We start from the raw sequence: 23,710 nt of genomic DNA, 5'->3' as shown, positions 1-23,710 counted from the left end.
AGGAGATTCATATTTAATATTTTATAGAACACTTGAACATTTCTATTACTTTCACGCTCCTGTAGTGACCCATCATACTTGGCATATGTATTTCATATTCTGTATGTACATTTTATTATTATCAAGTGCTTTCAGTACACCTGAGTATTTCTGATAATTTGTAATGTTTCAGTGAAACATATAACAGTATACATATTCTATGTAACATTTTATATATATTCTACATAAGAGAACAGTCCTAGCTCATAATTGTCATTGATCAAGAAAAACAGAAATCCATAATACTATTTGCACAGTTCTGTAGGTTTAATGTATTGTCAAAGGCTTTCATAGCCAGAATCACCGGGTTGTTGTAGGTTTTTTGGGCTGTATGGCCATGTTCTAGAAGCATTTCTGTAGGTTTTTAAATTCACATCATGGGAAGGTAGCAGAGGTCTTTGGAACAGCACATATGCATAGTTAACCCAAATAGTGAATTCATGCCAGAACTTTGTTCACAAGTATATATTACCTCTTATTAAATAAATATATTTTCTGAATGCTGTGTATCAGGTCTGTTCAACTAAGAACCCAGGTAATTTTCTGACCTCTTTAGAGTGCTTCCTATAGTCAGGCTACCTACAAGTTGTAAATTGATTGGCATGAGTGCAAAAAATTTAAAATGCATAGCATATATTTTTTAAAAATGAAACCCCATTATTGGATGTACTTTTTAGAATAAATGTTATATTTCTACCAACACTACTTTGGCACAATGCCATCCATTAGGTATTAAAGGTAAAAGTTTACCCTTGACATTGGCTAGTCGAGTCTAACTCTGGGAGGTGGTGCTCATCTCCATTTCTAAGCCAAAGAGCTGGCATTGTCCATAGACACCTCCAAGGTCACATGGCCGGCATGACTGCATGGAGTACCGTTACCTTCCCGCTGAAGCGGTACCTATTGATTTACTTACATTTCCATGTTTTCAAACTTCTAGGTTGGCAGAAGCTAGGGTTAACAGTGGCAGCTCAGCCCGCTCCCTGGACCTGAACTGCTGACTTTTTGGTCAGCAAGTTCAACAGCTCTGCAGTTTAACCTGCTGCACTACTGGGGGTTCCTGTTAGGTACTACCTGTTGGTAATCTCTTGGAATTTACAAAAGCCTTCCTGTGTCACACACTCCCTTGTACAAGAGATTTTTGATACAAATATCTACACCTGCTTGTGTTGAAGATGTCTTTTGAGTTTATGGCCTCATGTTGAGGCTACTTACCTGGAAGACAGCCTTCTTCTTGGCCATAATCTTAATGAAGAGGGTACGTAAACTCTGATTTATGAATTAATACACTTTACCTGTGGTTTCATAGGGACAAAGTCATCCTTAAACCTGACATTTCCCTTCTACTAAAAGTGGCTTCTACATTTCACATGAATCAGGACACTACTTCCTGCATTTATGCAGAACTTCACTTTAGATTGTGAATGCTGTTTTCACTGTCTGGATGGGTGTTGTGCATTAATTTATACTGCACAGTTTCACAAGTCTTAGAGGCCTTTCCCAGCTATTCCACAAACAAAAAAGATCCTGCCCATGTGACGAGTCATTTTACCACCTCCCGAGAATTATCTCGCTCAATAATAATTGCAGAGTTGTCACCTGGGCCTAGCTTTTAGTATTCATCTCACATTATAGACTGGTCACAGGGTCCCAAGCAAAGGCTGCTTTTGACAGGACTGTTTTCTACCCCAGTATTCTAAAACATTCCCCCCTTCCATTATTAGTTACTTGCTAGTCTGCTATTGTGTGTATGTCACAGGGACCATCAAGATTACTTATCTGTAACTGGTTCTTTGAGTGGTCTTCTGTGATCCATTTGTATGAATTTGCAGATGACCAAAGAATGGCAGTTACAGGTTTTACTCTACTACCTAAATTCTTAAGTCAAGGAAGGGATTACCCATAGAATCAAAGAGTTGGAAAAGATCTCGTGGACATCCAGTCCAACTCCCTGCCAAGAAGCAGGAAAATTGCATTCAACGCGCCTTTTACATATGTTTCCCTATATTCTTTTAAAATTCAGTTTGTCCACCTCCTTCTGGATTTTATTCTGGGTTTTAAATAAACTATCCAGGATGTGATTAAGCCATGCTACACACCAGTAACAAACTGTAAATAGTTTTTACTGTGTCATGGTTTAATGTTTTGTTGTTATTGCTTATGTTTTTGATTTTGCTTGAATTGTTTGTTATACTGTTGTTGTGTTGAGGCCTTGGCCTTTGTAAGCCGCATCGAGTCCCTCGGGAGATGCTAGCGGGGTACAAATAAAGTTTAATAATAATAATTAATAGTAATAATGTTGAAGTTTTTCCTCAAAGTAGGTCTAGCACCCATGATTGCTCCTTAAAAACACAATCTAAACCTGAAGGACAGTCACAGTCTCACTGACGTCACAGCCACAGATTATTCTATTGGATATTTTAAAAAGCAATGCAGGCAATTACTCTCCTCTTCCCTCCATTCATTTTTTCCCCCGTTGATTCATGACATGACCTTGTATTATTACAGGTTCAGATGTGATTTTTTTTTTGGCATCTTTTGCTGATCTGTACAGTATATATTACTAGGCAGTCAGAAGGATGACCTTTCACATCAATTTATGTTAAATGCTTTGCGTGTTTTCTTAATATGGAAGTATTTTGTAGGGTTTATTTTCTTTATTTTTTATAGGTGAACTCCTAAAACCTTTTATGATTTTATTTGTGCATGTGTGTGTGTATGTAGGTGAAGATGATGGCAGAGATCAATCAGAACTTGAAACAAAAGTTTGGGAAGCATTTAATCCACTAATAGACAAACAAATAGACCAGTTCCTTGTTGTAGCACGGTAAGCAAAAGGATCATGTAATTGGATTTTTTATCTAATAATTTGTTCTATTGTGACCAAATATACTAAATAAGTACTTTCTCATTGTCGAGAAACATGTTTTTATCTGTTATTGCTTTTACTTGGTGTACAAAGGTGTATGCATTTATTGTGATTTTATTTTAATACTAACATATCATTGTTATGAAGTTAATGGTGGTAATTATTTATTAATGAATGAATGGAGAGTCATTGTATGATCTACGTAATTAAAAAAAATAAAAAATGGAAACATTTATAGTGACAAATAAATGGATTACGTTTGTTAAGCAGAATTAAAGATAAGATGCTACATATGGAAGGTTAGCTGTTCCTAAATTGATTTTGTATAATATGAAATGTCATTAAGAATATATGGCCCAGTTTATTAGGGAGCTAAAGCATGAATTCAAATGGCAAATGAAGATTTTCATCTGCTGCTTTTTACAGATAAATTAGACAGCACTTACTGTAAGTTGTTAGCACCTGCAGTGTCTTCTATGATCCTTTTATTTATCATACTATATAAATACAAGCAATATGAAAAATATAGGCTATAGACAATATAGGATTAAATACGAACAAGGATACCATTATCACCGAACCAGAATTTGACAAAGCTGTCTGATACTTAAGGGGTGTCCTTTAAAAAAACAGAATTTGGATTAATTATATGTATAGGCACTCGAGAGGTCCCAAAGACATTAAGTAAGTTCCCAAATGTCTCCCCATCGTCAAAAAAATGAACATCTAGAATCTCATCTATTTGTAGATATTTTTGAAGAAACGTATCAGGATAGAATTGGTCAAGAATCTTATGGAAGCTAAACTTCAGTATTTCTATTCCAGAGTAAGAGTTGGCCCAAAAATGCAACATGACATGTGTATAAATTCATATGAATCTCATCTAGGGATTGTAGATTAAAGGCTATTCATAAATTGTATTTAACACCTGTTAAATTCCCAAATAAGCAGTAATATTTCACAGTATTGTTGGTGGAATTGTATTGTAATGGAAAACAGACTATTGGTGAACACATTGTCTAATTTTTTGGTGATTTTTGGTGGTGATTTTTTGAAAGCTACATCACCAGGAGCTATGTGTCATTGAGGGGAAAATAAAATGTTTTGCATGAAGAGCTATTGCTACATTGTCAGGGTTTGCACATCTCAGATTATGAAAACATAGAAAACACTGAAAGATCTCTCATTTTAATCCTGCCTGGATTGTGTGGGAAGCTGCACAAAAACTGTCTAGAGAGGGAACTCAAAAAAAGGCATTTTTCCTACAGTTTGGAAGCAACATATGGATTGATACCTCATAACAACTTGGAAAGCACACAGAAACAATAACAAATGTATGTAAAATAACTAGAAAGAACAGTGGGAATAAGCTTTTGGAATGTTGCAGCGCGTGATTAAGTATATGTGATAGTAACAAATTATCAACTCAGCAACTATGTTAAAACAATTCCTAAATCTGTTCATGCAGCTCTAGCAGAAGTATTTTGCTTAAGACTTGACTTTGACTGTACTTTGCAGGCATAATTGTGCCTCCTGTAGATTCTGCATCATACCCCACATCTCTTCTTCTCCTGACCCATCTGTTCTCTGGTAATCTTTGCTTACTACCTTAGAACACCACACATACATTGGATTCATACAAGAAGAGAACGGGTGGGACAAAATTTTAAGAACAGGGAAGAAAACAATATCATTAATATATAAAAGACTATTAGAATGGAATACAGAGGAGGAAAAAATAAAGGAATGCATGATAAAATGGGCTAAAACATTGGGAGATCAATAGGATTGGCAGAATGGGAGAATATATGGACAAAAAAATTAAAATATACAAAAGCATACGAATTAAAAGAAAATTGGATTAAGCTATTCTACAGATGGCACTTAACACCACAAAAACTAGGAAAAATTTATAGACATCTAAATAACAAATGCTGGAAGTGCGGGGAGACTGAAGGCACCCACTTTCACATGTGGTGGCAGTGTAAAAAAGCTAGAAGCTATTGGAGGGGAATCCAAGAAAGACAACAAGACATCCTGAAGATAAAAATACCACTATCTCCAGAATTATTCCTTTTAGGGATAACGGATGAGAAAATGGACCGAAATATGGACAAGCTTATATTTTTGGCCGTAACAGCAGCAAGAATCTGCTTCGCTAGATACTGGAGGAAAGAGAAGATTCCGGAGGTGGATGAATGGGAGATAAAACTTATGGAAGTAAAAAATATGGACAGACTAGGGTACTTAATAAAAAAATACAAAGGACAATCAGAAAACGAAACAGACTGGACACTAGTAGAAGAATATTTTAAAAAGAAATGATCCAGAACTAAAAATGAGAGGAAAGAAAATTCCACAGACCAAAGAAGAAGCAAAAGAACCGAAAGAGAAATTGAAGAGGGCAGGAAAGAAAAGGATGCTTCCCGCCAAAGACACCAGGACGACAGACCGAAGGAAGAGGGGACCCTCATCTCGTGGCCCCTAATTTTTTAATACACTTATATATCTTTTCTGCACTTCTATCTGATCTCCCACCTTTATCTATACTTTCTTACCCTCCCCTCCCCTTATCCGAATCCCCAACCCTACTGTACCCACACTCTCTTCTTCCCTCCTCTTTCCCTCTTTCCCCTTCTTGTTTTATCTGCAACAATTTCCTTTAATTCTATGTATGGAAAATTGAATAAAGATTATTATAAAAAAAAAAGAACACCACACATACATTTACAGCATCCAACATGGCACTTACTTGACATCTTTACCTTTTAACATATATTATAAGGCCTGGGGAAATAAACAGAAAAAAATGGGGGGGGGGGCACGACAAGAAAAACACATTTTCCCCCATTTTGGGTTTTTTTTCTGGGCCTTCCCATCTCTAATTATAAAACATATTTGCCACTTGCGATAAATGTTCTACAATGTCAAATTATGAAGGGTTTTGTTCTCCATTTCTAGATTGCTTCAAGAGAAACAATATGCATGGTAAATATCTCAGATAGGATTTTTGGCTTTTATAGATAAGTGTATGTTTCCAGGGCAGAAAGTGAAAAATATTGCAAACAGCCAGCTAAGAATCTGACATTCCGTTGTCATATGGCTTGCAATATGGCAAATTAACTTTTTTCTCATTCCTTTTAGCTCTGTTGGTACTTTTGCTCGTGCTCTAGATTGCTCTAGTTCTGTTCGACAGCCAAGCTTACACATGAGTGCCGCAGCTGCTTCTAGGGACATCACATTGGTAAGAATTTAAGAAGATAAACTATACTTTTCAATTTTAATGAGGAACAATATTTCTGTTATAGTGATAGAATAATGCATCAGACTGCATGTTGTTTTGGAGTCCAAAAGAAATCTGGCGGGTCTGCATGATACCCATGCCCTTGACAAATACCAACAAGCATGTTGTATGGTGTCATTTATCATGTTTAGTCCTATCTTCACTCTCAGTGACATCCCACCCACCACTTCTACAATATTAATCTTTTCATCTGGTACACTATCCTACTTTTGACTAAAAACAAATATGCTTAAAAATGCTTTACCCATTCCTTCAAAGATACCAGTTGTTTTTATATGGATGCACCCCACCCCTACCAATACATATGAGAACATATACAGAAGTATATACATAATATTGAAAATGCATATTCCATTAATTAATAAACTCAATTTCACTATAAATCTGTTAGGTACACATTCTTCTTTCACATTTTTAAGTATATATGTTTAGTTAAATATGGATACCAATATGCACATGGATACCAATTTGAGATAAAAGGAGAGTAGAAAGATTCCCACTTAATTATGAAGTATATAGCTAAGTTCACACCTTCCCAACGAACAACATCTTTCATATCAGTAAGATATCCTGTTTTATCTTTTAAACTGCACAGAAATAGCTGTCAAAAGTTATTCTTTTAAAAAGCAGTGGAGAAAGCATAGCTCATGGGCCATATATGGCTCCTGGATCTAATTTTTGAAGCCCTGAAGCCCCTACCATTTTCCCCAACCCTCCCCCATAGACCTGTACTGGAAATAATACAGTTTTTTGAAACCTGGTTTCTGGGTGATTTTTTGACTGGAAACTGTGCAGACCTCCACCCTCCCCCACCCCCCCAAACACACACATTGATAGAGGTTAGGCTAGATTATGTTTTGTAGTCCCATTTCCATTCTGTGATTTTCTGATTTTCTGAATAAAAAATATATGTTTCCCCTCTTTACAAAGGCATTTCCTCATCAATCTGCTGATGCCTGTAAATCCATGAGAAGAAAAAGCTTTTTGTTGACAGTAGGGCCATAGAATCCTTGAAGTTAGAAGAGATCACGTGGGCCATCTTTTTCAGTACATGAATTATTGAATTGTACTCTGGATGTTCTTTAAGATGTCTGGATCTGAAATAGAGATTAGTCATTTTGATTTCTTATTTATAGTGGTTGCAAATACGATTGTGATACTGGATCTCTACATTTCCAAGATGGCATCCATAGTAAGATGCACACTAATTTCAGTCCCATGGACAGAAAAAAAACAAACCTATCTATCTCAATACAAGCATCAGTGAATACAAAACACATTTTTAGAGATTTTTATACTTGGAGGGGGCGGGGGAGAAGGTGCATATTAGTATCTAAGAAATAACAGTATTATTTCCATTAACATATATATAGTAAGCATCAATTATTTGATTCCTTTAATGGGCCTCTGATGTCTTGTATAGTTGTACTAACAGTGGTTTTCTTAACACTTCTTTTCTTTGTGTAGTTCCACGCCATGGATACTTTGCACAAAAATGTCTATGACATTTCCAAGGCAATCTCTGCCCTTGTGCCACAAGGTGGACCTGTTTTGTGCAGGGATGAGATGGAAGAATGGTCTGCTTCAGAGGCAAATCTCTTTGAAGAAGCACTTGAAAAATATGGAAAAGATTTCACTGATATTCAGCAAGATTTTGTAAGTAGTCAAGGGTTTTTTTAGCACAGCTAGGAAATTATGGGCAGAATTCTTTATTTTGTGAATTACAGCTCACCCTGCCTTCTAATTTCCTTGATCCTCATTCCATGGAAATAATAATAATAATATGTAGATTAGGTTAAAATGACTGTAGCCAGGAGTAGAATTGGAGAATAAAATATAGGAGTGTAGGCTTTTGACATGAGTAATGAGAGCTATTACTGGTTACAATAAACCTATTTTACCGACTGTAATCAAGTCATAAACACTGCTACCTTCAGTGATAATTTGATCCAGAATCAGCTACATGCCAGGTGTTTCCTGAAGTTTATTTTAAAATTAAATCTAATTTGGGACATTTGGGCATGGGTTCCTGCAAAATCTGAGAAAGGTATGCTTAGCTGTATCACCTTAAATTTTTGACAGAGCTGTAAACTTGTGTTATAGCTTGCTTGTCCCTCAATAGGCAGCTCACTCTTGCACAAATTTACAGTTCTGCTAAATGTATACCGACTCAGAACTGTGTTGAGAAGCGAATCAATTTTTAAACAAGCTAGGGCCCTTCCAGACAGGCCCTATATCCCAGGATGTGATCCCAGGTTTTATTCTTTAAACTGGATTATATGAGTCCACACTGCCAGATAATCTGGGATAAACAGAAAACCTGGGATCAAATCCTTGGATATAGGGCATGTCTGGAAGGCCCTTAATTATGCCTGAAGGGTGTAGTGTTACTGTCTAGGAAGAACTAGAGCCATTGTAACAATCAAGACAATCCTTCAGTTTTATTGGTTAGTTTACAATAATAATAATAATAATAATAATAATAATAATAATAATGCTTTATTCTTCTCCCTATCCCCAAAGGGACTCGGGAGCGGCTTACAACAACAACAACAAAAAATAGAAACAAACAATAATAAATGCAGATACTGTAAAAATAAATCAATAAAAATAAAAAAACAAGGCAAAAACAAAACATAGTCTATATAACTCAAAAATGGCAACTGTAATCAAATAATTATAACATGTAGTGCAATTTAAAACAATTTAAAACCTCCTGGGACCTACTTTAGTTTGTAAAACGATAGGATTTAGTTAGAATTTGATCCCTTAAGACCTCCATCAAAGTATATTACACATTAGGCATTGTTGAAAATGAATGCATTGGGACCAATTAAAATATGGACATTACAAAAAATAAGATATTTCTGTCTAACCGGCTATTAGATAAGACACAGATTAGTTTCTCTATTGGGCAGCACTCATCTTACTGTTAGGCGGAGTGAGACAGCTTCCACACTTACAGTATGTTATAGCCACAGAGGTATCCCTTTAGTCATTCCTTACAAGCTGTTCTCTATCAATCCTTGAGGGCAACACTTTGTGTCAACACCCCATGTTTTTTGCTCTCTAAACTAGTCTGTGGCCCTCAAGTGCTGTGGTGAACATCCCATTACCAGGGTTGAAGTAAAATTAAATTAACAATCGACTCAGTTTATGTGGAGAAGGTCAGTGTCGTTCTTGCCTCAGGCAACAAAATATATCATATTCTGTATAGTGTCTACAATACAAAAAGTGCTTCAGACTCACACTAGATGCTCTATTAGCTAGCATCTCTTTTTGATACCATTCCCAACCCTGTAAAAAGCTTTGATAAATGTTTCAAAAGTTCAAGATCATTGGGAAGTTTGACAATGTGGCAGTTGGCTTGGGAACATGCCCTCCTTGCTTTCTGTTCTATCAAATTGTCTTACACAAGTATTTTGTTGGTATGAACTTGTAGATTTGTCACCTCAATTTTTGTGTGTTCTCAGCTTCCATGGAAGTCTCTAACCAGCATAATTGAATATTACTATATGTGGAAAACAACAGATCGTTATGTTCAACAGGTAAGAACTATATGGTGCATTGACTTCAAAGAACTGCTGTTGTTTTAAGCTCCTAATTGGGGATTGTTTTATAGTAGTAATTTTAATATTTTTATATTCTGTCTTCTTGGTGGATGCTCTGAAACCTGTTCCTTCTATTTGAGATGCATATTTGCATGGCAAATCCTTCACAACTTACAGAACAATGTGAAAAACTAAATTAATTTTTGGAAAGCAGGGTCAACCATCTAGTCCATAATACAAGAAAAAATACAGGAGAACTATTTTTCATGGACCCCTGCTAATTTTTCTCTAAAATGAAAAAAAAAGTTCAGTGTGCTCTTGATTTGAATGTTCTGTTACAGATTTGGAGTAGAGTTTGAGCCTTGGCCTTTCCAAAATCAAATAAATTATTCATAGCCTAACATTCTTCCAAATTATCTGTTTAATAGCTCAAAAATAACACAACATAATCTCTTTAAATACATTTGCTGATGATTTCTTAAATTTAGTTACTTGATAAAAGCCTGTTCCATGTGGCTGTGGCTGAGTATAAGAAAGCCTTCTATTTTGAAAGTTAAACAGAAATAATCCATTAACATGATTACTATGTGACAGTGAATCCACATAGTTATATTCTCAGGCTTGTTTATACAAGACATGTATAGATCACTAAATTTGTTTCAGTAGCAATATTTTGCAGATACTGGACAACATTTTTATGCTGTGAAAATGTAAGCTTATAACAATGTCTGAAAAACTATTCTAAATGCATTAACCCAACAAAGTGACACATATATAGTTCGTAACAATTATTTTAAAAAAATCATCTATGATAAAACCTATTTTTAATCTGCATTTCCTTACTTATGAATTAATTGCACTCATATATTGATTGATACTTTCAGCCTTGCTGATTAGTAGTGCTCATAAACTACTAAATAAATCCATGATGCTAACAAAATGGATGAACAGCAGCACCTGTTTCCAAGAGGTGAACTGACTTCTTGTTTACTAGATAGCTTTTAGTGGCACATGTTGAGAAGGGAAAGATTTCTCAGTTTTTTTAATGTCTAATTTATTTTATTTTTGTTTTATATTAAGAAACGGTTGAAAGCTGCAGAAGCAGAAAGCAAGCTAAAGCAAGTATATATCCCTAATTAGTAAGTGCCTATACTTACCTCTATGCCTATTATTATTATTATTATTATTATTATTATTATTAGAAACACAACAAGATGAGTCCACAGCTGGCTGTTGTATTGGATCACACATCGGACACTTCCCAAGTGTCTAGGACTGTGTGATGTATCGGTGAATAATGCGTGCAAATCCCAGTAAGGTGGCCTTCTGCAGCTGGCAGATGGTAATTTTGTCAGTGACAATTGTGTTTAAGTGCAGGCCAAGGTCTTTAGGCACTGCACCCAGTGTGCTGATCACCATTGGGACCATTATTATTATTATTATATCCACTGCAAACGCCCCACTTCGGATTTGTGTAAATGTCTAAAAAGGACACTAGGTGGCATTCAGAAAACTTTTACTGTTGCCAAATTCTTTGGGACCTCAACCTTGAGCTAAGGTGTCCCCATTTGAGGTCAGGACTCACAGTTTAAGGAGCAGTGTTCTAGCAGACCTGAAATTACAGTGGCTCTTGGACCTGAATGTGTATGACCAGCAAACTCTTAACAAAGCAGAGTACAGTGTTCCCTCACTTATCGCGAGTGTTATGTTTCAGGACCACCTGCGATATAAGCGAAAATCCACGAAGTAGGGATGCTTCTCTTTTCCCCTTCCTTCCTCCCTCCCTCCTCCCCTTGCTCCTCATGTGCCTGGCTCCTCCTCTTCCCCCTCCTCCTTCCCCGCTCCTGTGGGGAACGAAGGAAAGGAAGCAAGCCCTCCTCCTCCTCTACCCCCTCCTCTTTCCCTGAAGGAAGGCGTGGGTTTCTCTGTCAGGTCCTGGTCGTTCTGTGTGTGCTGCAAGCAGAGACATAAAAGGAGTCATAGAAAGTGAAAATAAAAGTGTCTTTAGTGAAGTTAGGAGCAGGACGCTCTGCTTTAGGTATTGTGTATCCTCAGGGAGACGAAGTAAAGTTGTAGCTGCTGTTTTACTCAGCACTGTGTGTCCCTCTCCCCCAGCACCAACCAGCAACAGTCTGTGGGTCTCTCTCACTCCCCACAAACACCAGTAAAGGTGCTGCTCCCCAGCACTGACCAACAACAATCTGTGGGTCTCTCCCACCCCACATAAATACCAAGAGATAGGGGAAAAGCTTCAGCAAACAGTCTGCTACTGGACTTAGAGAGATCATCCTATAAATGCAGATTGTAGTACCATATTAATAGAAATAAGACATCCCCTGAAAATAGGCCATTGTGTGTCTTCTTGAGGAAAATAACACAGTACTCACATTTGCATGCTTTCGAACTCCTAGGTTGACAGAAGCTGGGGCCAACAATGGGAGCTCACCCTGCTCCCCAGATTTGCACCACCAACTTTTTGGTTAGCAAGTTCTGCAGCTCAGCATTTTAACCTGCTGCGCTACACTGGAAATTTTATGTAACTCAGGCTGCAAAATCCATCAATTATTTTATCCCCTGATTATTCCTGTTTGGGTCTGGGAGGAAAGGAAGCAATTTTGAGTTCTTGAAAGCCTCAGTTCCAAAAAACCAAAACCCCTTCTCTTTCTTTTCCTCTCCCTTGTGATTTCATATCTTTACAGTTAGATGAACGCCAACCCAAGTTCCTTAAGAAATTCAAATTTTTCAGGGGACAGAGGAGAACTCCACAGTTTCCACAATCGCCGCATCCCTGATATAGTTCAATAAAATAAAATAAAGGGTACTGAGTCTAAAATGCCATATTTCATTGGTTCTCCGATGCCATTGATTGTAAGGTGCACACTAATTTCAGTAATATCAACAATAAAGCTATATTTTAGAGATGTTTATATGGGGGAAATGTGGGTCTTAGAATCAAAGAAATGCGGTATTATTTCCTGTTCAGTAAGCTATAAGCTTTAGAAATTAAAGATGTTTAAGCTTTCTTTACTATGCTATATCATCAGAATGCTGACTGTTCCTGTAAACTAATTTCCTGTTTTTGTTTTTATAAGCAACAAGCCAAATCCCAATCAGATCAGTATAAATGTTGTTAAGCCAGGAGTGGTAAATGGTACCGGAGTTCAGACGCAGAACATGGCAACTGGACGAGCTTGTGAAAGCTGCTATAGTAAGTGATATGCGAACTATTTGTGCAAGAACAGGAATAATTGCTTTATTAATCTGTCATTAGAGAGATGCAAACTCAGTTTTATTCATTTTTAATGTTTTGATTCTGTGAGTTCAGGCCAGATATATAATGCTTCCACTTCCATGTTTGCTGTAGCATGTTGTTGTTTGGCAATTGTATCAATTGTTACTTTTGAGCAAGAAAGTGAGAGGAGATGGTGTGTCATGAGGATTCTACCCCATGACTGTTACCTGGATGTCAAAAGTGGCATCATTTCACCCAGCTGAGAAGGAAGACCATGATGGGAGACATTGCAGTCTCTGGTTGGCAAAAACACCTCACTAGAGGGTTGCTACTGTGCTATCTTGGAAACATGACAAAACTAGGCATTCCAAGAAACCTTATGAGGTGTGAATTCCTCCCATTCAAGCATGTGTAATTTTCTTATTTTGACACATAAAACCAAATGACTTTCCTAGTCATGGGGTAATGCTAACTTAATCACATAGTTATAATGTTAGTAGTTATTGCTGTGAGAGGATTCAAACAGTGGCCAGTCTTGGAAAGTATAATTTTACACTCTCATTCTCTTTTTGCTTCTCTGTCTTATGCATACAACTACCGCTACTTAGATTTGCTTATTAGGTACATTTATTAAATTCATAAAAATCAAAATGAAAACAATCACATTTTCCTTATCTCAGTTAAACTGTCTCAACATAGATAGGCTTAAGAGAAGAGATAAATAATGGATTTATTGAGAGGCAGAAGCCAGCAATTTCAACCATTATTGATTTGTGTATACTGAAATTTCTTGCTGCCCATCTACTTGCTCATATTGATCAGTACGCCTTTGTTTCAGGTTTTAAGGGAGAAAATCATACAGAATCCTTCACATCAATCTGGAACAGTTTCATTCATTCATTCATTCTAGCTTTCCTACAAAGACATTCAACCAAACTAGGAAGTTCTGCCTCTATTTCTCCATTTTTTTTTCACACAGCTCTGTAAATTAGTTGTGACTTAAAGAATGGGATATTGTTAATCGTGTCAGAAGCAAATTGGGAATATACTGCAAGTCGCTTCTGGTATGAGAGAATCAGCCATCTGCAAGGACACCCGGATGTGTTACCATCCTGTGGGAGGCTTCTTGCATGTCCCCGCATCGAAAGCTGGGGCTGGCAGATGGAAGCTCACCCCCTCTCGCAGATTCGAACCGCTGACCTTCAGGTCTTCAGTTCAGCCAGCACAAAGGTTTAACCCATTTTGCCACCGCGGGATAGAATGGGATATGCCTAGGGAATATAATGTCTGTTCGATGTTTTGAATAACCCTAGTCTAATATTATCCACTATACCACATTAGATCTTCCCAGTTCTTGTTCCATTGAAACTATAGAAATGAAGCAAATTCACTTAATATCTGCTTAAGGGCAATTTCCTGGATTCTTATTTCACAAGTTCAGCTTTTGAACAATGAAAATAGATACTATGGGTAATTATATCTTGAATCCTGTCATAAATTAAATACCACAATTAGATAAATTATATGAAAGATATATGGTAAATTGGGAGGGTTTTTTTCATGTCAGGAGTGACTTGAGAAACTGTAAGTCACTTCTGGTGTGAGAGAATAGGTCGTCTGCAAGGATGTTGCCCAGGGGACGTCTGGATGCTTGATGGTTTACCGTCCTTGTGGGAGGCTTCTCTCATGTTGCCTTCAGCTGTTTGAAGGAAAAGTAATATATATTTTTGTAACTAATTTGTCAACCAAATCGAACATTTCAAACATCTAGTCAATAGATGTAATAGCCCTTAAGGCAAGAAGTGTTTTCTAGCCTTTAATAGAGAAGTAGTATTTATGTGCGTGTATACTAGAATAACACTAGGAGGCAAATAACGCTTGCCTATTCCTATTAAAATGTTCCTTCCCTCTAGCTCTGGCTGTTATATCAATGTCTTTCTTAACATCTCTTTGATCTTGTTCCACTCAGGCTTGTCATTTCCTTGTAAGGTTTCCTTGGGAGATAGATTGGCAAACATGTTTTTATTCCATTTTTAAAAGTTTTTTTATTGGAGCATCTTTCAGCTTCCCCCCTCCCCATTTCTTGTAAAATAATCTCTTGGCACACCTATGATTTTCAGATCATTGTTCCTTATTCCATTGCTTACTCTTGAAATAGTCTTCCAGACAACTTTGCCTGTCAATTATTTCTTAGGGTGGTAAGAATAAAAAAGAAAAACATGCTATCTGTAGAGATGAATGGTCTGTTTTAATGCTGCCTCACAGAACATAAAATCAAACAAAGCAAAAACTATGGTGTTTATATAAAACAATCCTTACTTGATTATTTATCCAAGGAAAACAATAAATGATGATCTTACTAATCCATTCTGAGCATGAGGCTATTGTTTATTTATTTTATTTATTTATTTGATGCATTTATTAACCGCCATTCTCAGCCCTTTAGGGCGACTCATGGCGGTGTACACACATATAAAGACAATTTACAAAGAGGCAATTACAACAACCTATAAACTACACAACAATTACAAAACTACACTATTGGTTAAAACTTTAGCTGCTCTTTTGTACTCTAAAGAAGGAGCCCTTACATATGAAGTCTCCATAGAACCCTTTCTATGTTAAACAAAATGAAATGGTTGGTCTGCTTGATTCTTCTTGTTTTGATATAATGCTGATCCACAACTGGATCTCCAAAGTGCTGAATCAATATAGCACAGGAATTCAAAGCCTGCCAAGCTTTCCTGTCAAGTGATAGCCGTATTTTACATGCACACTCACCTATAGGAGTTCGTTAATCATCGCTGGGATAAAAACTCCTCCGATTCAACAAAGTTTGCACATAACGTATTTTACATTTTCATAGCAAATATTTTCTAAGTGTTTCCTTAAATGGAAAATGTTAGTTTTTTTTAAGATGTCAAAGTAAAGTTTCTGTTACAATATAAGTTATGCCTTCTATCTGCACATGTTGATCTAGTGTATTATGTTGGGAAAGTTCAGTGTTTCCTTTACAACGGAGGCATCTTAAGAGTAGCAGTATGTCCCTCAGTCATAATTTAATAAATATCTCTATTTTTGCCATTTCCAGTGACCCAGTCTCACCAGTGGTATTCTTGGGGCCCTCCTAACATGCAGTGCCGGCTTTGTACATCTTGTTGGACATACTGGAAGAAATATGGTGGCTTGAAAATGCCAACCCGGCTAGACGGAGAACGGCCAGGTCCAAATCGCAACAATTTGGTACGTGTATTCACAGTGTTCCATAAGCAACTAAGGGACTCAGGCAATCTTTTGGTGCCTTTGGGCTAGAGATCACAAAAATTAAGTGAAAATAGATAAGACAAGATGTGTGGTACTCTTCACTTTATTTTGTCCTTAACATATGCCCTCAGCAGAGATTCTTATGACTTTCTGAGGATAGAACTGACATAAATGGGGGAAATTAAAATGTTTTTCTTAATCATTTCAAGAAATACACCAACCTTAACCCTACATTAAGTTTGTCTCCAGTGATACTGTAATAGCCGTATTTCATTGCATAATCGTCACCACTGCATAATTGTCGCATCCACTATTTTTTGGGTGCCAAAAATAATATTTTTGTTTTCCTTGCATAATAGTCACACACGCCTTCCTTCTTTCCCGGAAGGCAAAGCAGTTTAAAAACTATGTAATGGAAATCTCTTATGCTCAACTCTTCTCTTTTCTTCTTTGGCAAGGCGGTTTTTTAAAAAGTGAATTTGAGGTCTCTTTCCTCCTTCCTCCGTTCTCCAAAGAATTAAATTCCAGGGTTTGTAAACTGCCTTGCATTACAAAGGAAGAGGGAGGAAGTGCAGCTAAAGCAATAGTTTTTAAATCTCCATAATCCTCATTATTTTAAAAGGACATATATTTAAATAAAGATGGATTTCCTTCCACTTCTATTATAATTTTTTCCATTGGAAAGGCTGAAATTGTTTAGGGGCGATTGAACAAAAAAGGGGTACATTCATACATATTTGCATTTTCTGGATCTCTATTGCTCCAGTTTCCTAACAAACATTCAAGAATCTTCTAGATCAAAGTCTGCGTGACTGCGGATCCTGTATCACCACTCACGCTATATGTTTCAGGGAATGCTTCTGATCAATTGTGTCACAAATTTGCCTCTTTCCAGAGTCCTCACAGTGGATCTGCAAGAAACAATGGGAGCCCTAAGTTTGCCATGAAAACACGACAAGCTTTCTATCTACACACAACAAAGTTGACCCGACTTGCCAGGCGATTATGTAGGGACATCTTGCGTCCATGGCATGCAGCACGACACCCTCACACGCCTATCAACAGTGCAGCAATCAAAACCGAATGTGAGTATATGCATCCTAACTGCACACTGTTAACTTTATTTTTTAGTATTTTTAACATTGGTTTTGTGCAATAACTGAGTCATATAATTAAAGAGAACACTTTTAAGGCTTGTTCTGAGCATCTGCTGAGGAAATATATACTTGAGAATGTTGAGAGAAGAGGTTCAGAAGGAGCATGAGAGCCATGTTTAAATATGTCATAAAGGATATCATAAGAAAGAGGGAGCAGGCTTGTTTTCCACTGCTTCGGACTGATTCGGACTCAGAGCAATGGATTCAAATGATAGGAAAGGAGATCCCGCCTGAACATAAGAACTTTCTGACCGTAAGACCTGCTCAACAGAAAAATTCATTGCCTTGGAGTACGGTGGAAGCTCCTTCATTGAAACCTTTTAAACAGAGGCTGGATGGCCACCTTTTGGGGGTGCTTTAATTGTGCTTTTCCTGAATAGCAGGTAGTTGGACTTGATGGTCTCTATGATTCTATATTCTAATAACAATGGGAAGGGGGCCATTATCTTGGAAGTTAGCAGGGACACCCAAAATGAGAGTTCCTAATCACAGATTCTGAAATGTCTAAATTTGTAAATTAAAAGAAATTAAATCACAAAATGTATTATTATTATTATGTTTATGTTTATGTTTGTTTATACCTCACCTTTTCTCTCTACAAGAGACTCAAAGCAGATTACAGTAAAACTAATGCAATACTTTTTTTTCATATACAGTAGAACCTCTACATAAAAATGTCCCAACATAAGTATGTTTTAACTTGCAAATCCTCGCTTGGCCTAAAGTGATATTTTGACGTCTGAACGCTGTTTTGACCTACGAACAGTGCAAAAGATGCCTCTTTGCCCCCTAAACCAGTTGTAACAGTAACTCAGTGTCACCAGTGGTGTTCTTGCCCCCCCCCCCCCCAAGAATACCACTGGCAGAGAGAAACAAAACCTGGATTGGATTCATAGTGGAGCAGCTCTGGTTGTTGCTGTAAGGCAGAAACTCCAGCTCCATGTTATTGCTTCCCCTGAACGTTCTGGGAGGAGTCCAATCTGGAGATTCCACTCCAGAGATTGCAATCCACCCTGGTGCAACAGAGCCTTAGTCTAAACAGGGAGTATTGCATGTTTTGCTTTAAGAAGAAAGAGAAAGCAGGAGTGCAAGAGAGGGAGGGAATATGAAGAAAATTATGCTGTTTGCTTTGCTGTACACTGGCCAACACATTTTGTTGCTTCAAGTGTGTTTCCTATCCACAGTGACTGGATGGAACCAAAGACTGCCTATCTCTGAACATTTTATACATTATTTGTTATTTATAAAGTACTTTTTTATTTTAAAAAAAACACATAACAAAAATGGGGTGGTTTTCAGGGGGACGGACTGGATCAACAGCATTTCAGTGCATCTCAAGGGGGAAATTATTTTTGAGATAAGGATGTTTTGACTTAAGAACATGGTCACAGAACAAATTAAATTCTTAAGTCAAGGTATCACTGTAATTTTTATTGCAAATATATGAGGAATGGGGAAGGGTACAAGTGTGGATATAGAACAGAGGCATTGTTCTTCCATTGTTATCTAATACAAAAAAGGTTTCTATTATGTTGAAAAACAAAAAAGGGGGGTATTAGAGTTTGGGTTCTCTAGTGCTATAGAGCAGGGCTTCTTAAACAGTGGATGCGTATTCCAAGTGGGATCCCCTTAGCTCAATGTTGGGGTCCCAAAAAGTTTTCTGAACACCACCTGGTGGTATTTTAGACATTTACATGAATCTGTTGTGCAGAATTTACAGTGAACTCTGCAGAAGATTCTCCAGCTGTACTCCATAAAAACGAAAATCAGCCTGTTTAGCCAGTCTTGCCAATGCAGATTTGTATTCAACAAATGTTTGATTGCTATACCTATGTTATATATACATAACTATATGAAAAAAAATTATCAGGCCAAAAAGGGTCCCAAGTGAAAAAGTTTAAGAAGCCTTACTATAGAGCACAAAAGAAACGTTGATGTACTGCTCCGCTTCTTAGCCAACCTCCAGGAGGCCTTAACAACACTGTAAATTCTAAATGCCCAGGAGCACTAAACAGAATCATTACCCTTTTCACTTGGGGGTTATCTGTATTACAAGATGGTGTTTTCACTCCAACTTGTATTAAATATTATTCTTTGTCTATCCTATTACGTAGATTTCCTATTGAAACCCTTTCAGAAAAGAGTGGCTTTGGAAATATGATTTATTTTCAATATGTATGAAATTAATAATTTTCTATTCTGATGTTGCTTTCAGGTGCATCTCGATTACCAGATGCTTCAGAAAATTTGTTGTTACTAAAGCAAGTTGTTAGGAAACCTTTAGAAGCAGTACTTCGGTATCTAGGTAACTAGATTATGGAATAATTTTCCAGTTCATTGACATATTTTTCTGTGCATGAACTGTGATCTGGAATAATGATGGTGATGTTGAAGATGATGATAATATCATAATCTTGCAGAAAGCCTGTTAAGTTTAATGGGGAACAGAGGGTTGGAAAAAGGTCTTCTATCTGCTGCTCTACTTTCTATCCAATCATAATTTTTGATAAGTTAAAGTCATTATAAATAAATAATAAAGGAGGGAAAGAAGAGGGGATGTAAAAGTGCACTTTTGGGGAACATTATATGAACATTATCTGATAGGAACATTATTTATCTCCAAGGTTTTGTTTCATAATGAGCTTACCTATAAAGTAATATGTTTTAGTGACAGTTGAATGGTTTGTCATGATAGAATTTTTTTGCTTGCTCTGTAAACCACCATTGTTATCAAGCTATTTGCTGAAGCAAAGGAAAATAACTCACTTCATTTAATGATATCATCCTAATTGTTCGGATACTCAAAATCATTCCAGTGATATAACCTTTTTCCTTGGAGCTTACTAGTACAAAGCAGGCTCAAGAACACACATAAGCAAAGTTCTTGAAACAGACTGTATAGAGAAAAGCCTTATAATATGAAACATTGCATTATTCTGTAGTAATATCGTTTCGATAGAATTATCTATATGTTTTTTAGACTGACCCCTCCAAATAATATTGTTTTTGTTTGATGAAACTTGCTTCCTTTGCAAGATGTACTGTTATAACTGAAAATGAAGACTACAATTCTATTCACTATAATCTGATCATAAATCTGATTAAATACTAGGATTTATGTATCACATGATTTCTTGCTGCATGGGTTTCTTAAACCTGTTGAGCAGTTATTGAACAGAAAGATTTATACACAAAGTTTCATTTGCTACATTATTTGCTACATTATTCAGAGTAACATTAAAACAAGAGGTGCCATAATATATTGTGCATAAATTCATGGGTTGAGATCCATATTTCAGAATGGCAGAATAGCAATTTTTGTCAGTGTAAATTGGTGGTTCCCAAGCTTCTTTTTTTTTTTTTTTTACCAGGAACCACTCTCCAACATTAGTACCAAAAGGGTTACAAATCGGTTTTTGGTCAACTTTAGATTTGGTTTGGTTATTTGGGGTGCTGATTTAGAAAATTGCATTGGATAGACTATACCAGCTCTAGTTTCCGATACATAACATACATCATCCAATAGTGGCCATCTGCTTGCCCACAAAAAACCATATTTAATAAGCCTCAGCACTATAAGATGGTTTTGCGGGTCCAGTTGCTCTTGTTGCAACGGTGTAGTAATGGTGAGGCCACGGACCATATTTTAGTTCTTGTTGACCACTGGTGGTCCATGGACCACAGGTTGGGAACCACTACTCTAAAGTCTTTTAGTTATCTTTGATAAAAAAAATTCTGAAAAGTGAAATCTGCCTCTAGTTGGATATAATGGAGGGGATTCTCTCTTCAGGGAGAATTATGTAACTTTCTTATACAGAATCAATCCAATATTAAAATATGTGTTCTTTAGTGTGATTGTGAAATTAGGTCCTCAGTCATAGTGTATAGCAAAGGTCTGAAAGAACAAGCTATATGTCATACCTATCAATTGGTTGCTAACTTTTTATTTCCATAGACTCTCTCCCTAACTCCTCCTTTTGGCTCACTTCCCACAACTTTGTGGTTCCTCTGCTCTCCCACCCCAACTTCCCATCATCTTTCTCCCATGTCCTAAACATGCTTATTACATATTGTCTTCCACTTCCAGGGTATTTGATCTTTTAAATAGCATTTCTGTTGCCCCTGGAAGCACATTGTATACGACTCCTAACAAACAACACCTTGTTGAGAATTGTTAATCAGCCCACCTCACCCCTGGCTTGCCTATTCTGTAGTCTGTTGTGAAGATCCTTTAAAAGAAACTAAATAGTGCTGTCATCTGGACACTTCTTATATGTGTCCCATTGAAATAAGTGAGTAAATATGTTATTTATTATGCTGTTACATCTTCTGCTGATTTCCTATTTGTAGGAAACAATTGTATTATATTTCCATGCTTAAACACATTTATGTTGGTTTAGAACAGGCATCCGCAAACTGTGGCCCTCCAGCTGTTTGTGCTCCCAACTCCCAGAAGCCCCAATGAGCTTCTTCAATTGTCAGGAATTCTGGGAATTGAAGGCCCAACAGCTGGAGGGACACAGTTTGAGAATGCCTGGTTTAGAATAACATTGTAATAATTCCATACAAGCACATAGGAAACAGATACATAGAAGAGAAATGATTTGAACAGCAGGGCCTCAATCCCTTTTGACACAAGGAGTAAAAATCCGATCTAGTTCAGTTGTATAATACCATTGCAAATGGATGTGTTAAAACTCAGAAGGAGAAAAGACACAGCCACTAGTTCATGCCTAAGAGTCAGAAATGAAATGTTCCTTGGAAGGCAGGTTCCCCATCCCATGTTTAAAGAAACATGCTTCTCCCCATCTCTTACAGCATGGCTCTAACATACTCCCCTCTCTGTGCAGAGTCTCATCCTTGCTCTCTGAAGCCTGATCCTGCTAAGAGCTTGTCTGGCTCCCTCAACAGTGTGCCTTGTACTAAGTTTTCTGCAATGATTAACAATGGATCACCAACCATCTTGGGAAAGAGAAGCTATGAGCAACACAATGGAATAGATGGTAAATATTTTCTGGTTATAATGTTTGTCGTCATTGAAGCCTTTAGTCTAATTAACTTAATAACTTGTCATGTTATATACGCTTAATATCAATCCCTCTTGTGTTAGAGTAGCTCAGTAAGTTTTTGTCTGAAAAATATTCTCAAAAATAATGAATTTTTATTTATTTATTATATTTATCTGTACTCCGCTTTATCTCCCCAAAGGGGACACAAAGCAGCTTGACATAAAAGCATTAGTATAAACATACAAACATTTAAACAGAATTAAACACAAACAGCACTAAATTCACAGCTAAAATCCATCAAAACAATTTCAAAGTTAAAAACCACAGTATAATTATATACTCTTGCCACTGCTCCTGCTCTCATACTTCGTTGCTGAGGATCAACTCCTAAATAGTGTCTTTCCCATCCATTCCTGTGTATACTGTGGCTTTTGATCTTTAAGAACCTCATTAAGGATTACACTGAGTAACAAAAAATCTGCTCCTGGTTTGAAATTGTTATTTCTTATTTATTTATTCATTTATTTACCGTATTTATATCCCGTCTTTCTCAGCCAGAAGGCGGCTCAAGGCGGCTTACAAGTTGGCAGCAATTTGATGCCACAACAAACATAAAATACAGTTTAAAAACATTTAGCACATAATATAAAAACCATACAAAAACCATTAAAAACATATACATATCATTATAAACATATAATTGTGCAGGAAGTAGTTGTTAAACTCCAAAAGGTTTGTTTTTGTGGCTGCCACAAACTATGCTGAATTGGTTGAGACTCTATGGGATACTCATATAAAAACTATAGCAAAATATGCTGCAGGATGTCCTGCAAATTTGCAGTTTAGTAATTTTTTCCATGTTTTTATGATAAACTCAATTAGGAAATGACATTTATAACCCAACAACAAAAATTGTGTTGCATAATGTTCTTTAAATCGAATGACAAAGACTATTTACTAGTTTAACATCATTCTGCTGACAGAGGCAGGAATGTCTTTTCTCTATCAGTTTAGTAAATCTCATGGTAGAAAGCATAGTGAATCTAGTGTAAATTCAACAATGGTAAGCTCTTCTCTTGTGTAAAATAATGAATGAGAATTATTTAGAGGAACCTCTCTTTCTATTGTATTCTGTCAGATTGTGAAAATAAATCTTCCTTATCCCATCCTCATTCAATTGTATTGAATTGTATTTATCATAATCCACTAGCAGGCTCAGTATTTTCTGAGCAAAGCAGAATTGAGCAGCAAAGCTGAATGATTACTACAGCCATCAGAAAAATAT

General features: G+C 36.7%; 1 protein-coding gene across 2 annotated transcripts in view; it reads left to right on the top strand.

Annotated features, from left to right (window-relative positions):
- Window positions 1-23,710, top strand: part of MTA1 (metastasis associated 1) — a 60,709-nt gene that overhangs the window by 12,992 nt on the left and 24,007 nt on the right. For both annotated transcript variants that reach the window (XM_060774297.2, XM_060774296.2), the window contains exons 7-16: window positions 2,764-2,866; window positions 6,053-6,152; window positions 7,680-7,868; window positions 9,686-9,760; window positions 10,844-10,902; window positions 12,856-12,971; window positions 16,087-16,238; window positions 17,155-17,344; window positions 19,632-19,721; window positions 22,267-22,419. In XM_060774297.2, coding sequence (XP_060630280.1) covers window positions 2,764-2,866; window positions 6,053-6,152; window positions 7,680-7,868; window positions 9,686-9,760; window positions 10,844-10,902; window positions 12,856-12,971; window positions 16,087-16,238; window positions 17,155-17,344; window positions 19,632-19,721; window positions 22,267-22,419 — 1,227 coding nt within the window. The remainder of the gene's footprint in view (window positions 1-2,763; window positions 2,867-6,052; window positions 6,153-7,679; window positions 7,869-9,685; window positions 9,761-10,843; window positions 10,903-12,855; window positions 12,972-16,086; window positions 16,239-17,154; window positions 17,345-19,631; window positions 19,722-22,266; window positions 22,420-23,710) is intronic.

This window comes from Anolis sagrei, chromosome 4 (genome assembly GCF_037176765.1).
Source record: "Anolis sagrei isolate rAnoSag1 chromosome 4, rAnoSag1.mat, whole genome shotgun sequence".
NCBI lineage: Eukaryota > Metazoa > Chordata > Lepidosauria > Squamata > Dactyloidae > Anolis > Anolis sagrei.
The sequence above is the reverse complement of the archived record's forward strand: the minus strand, read 5'-3'. Positions and strand labels throughout refer to the sequence as shown.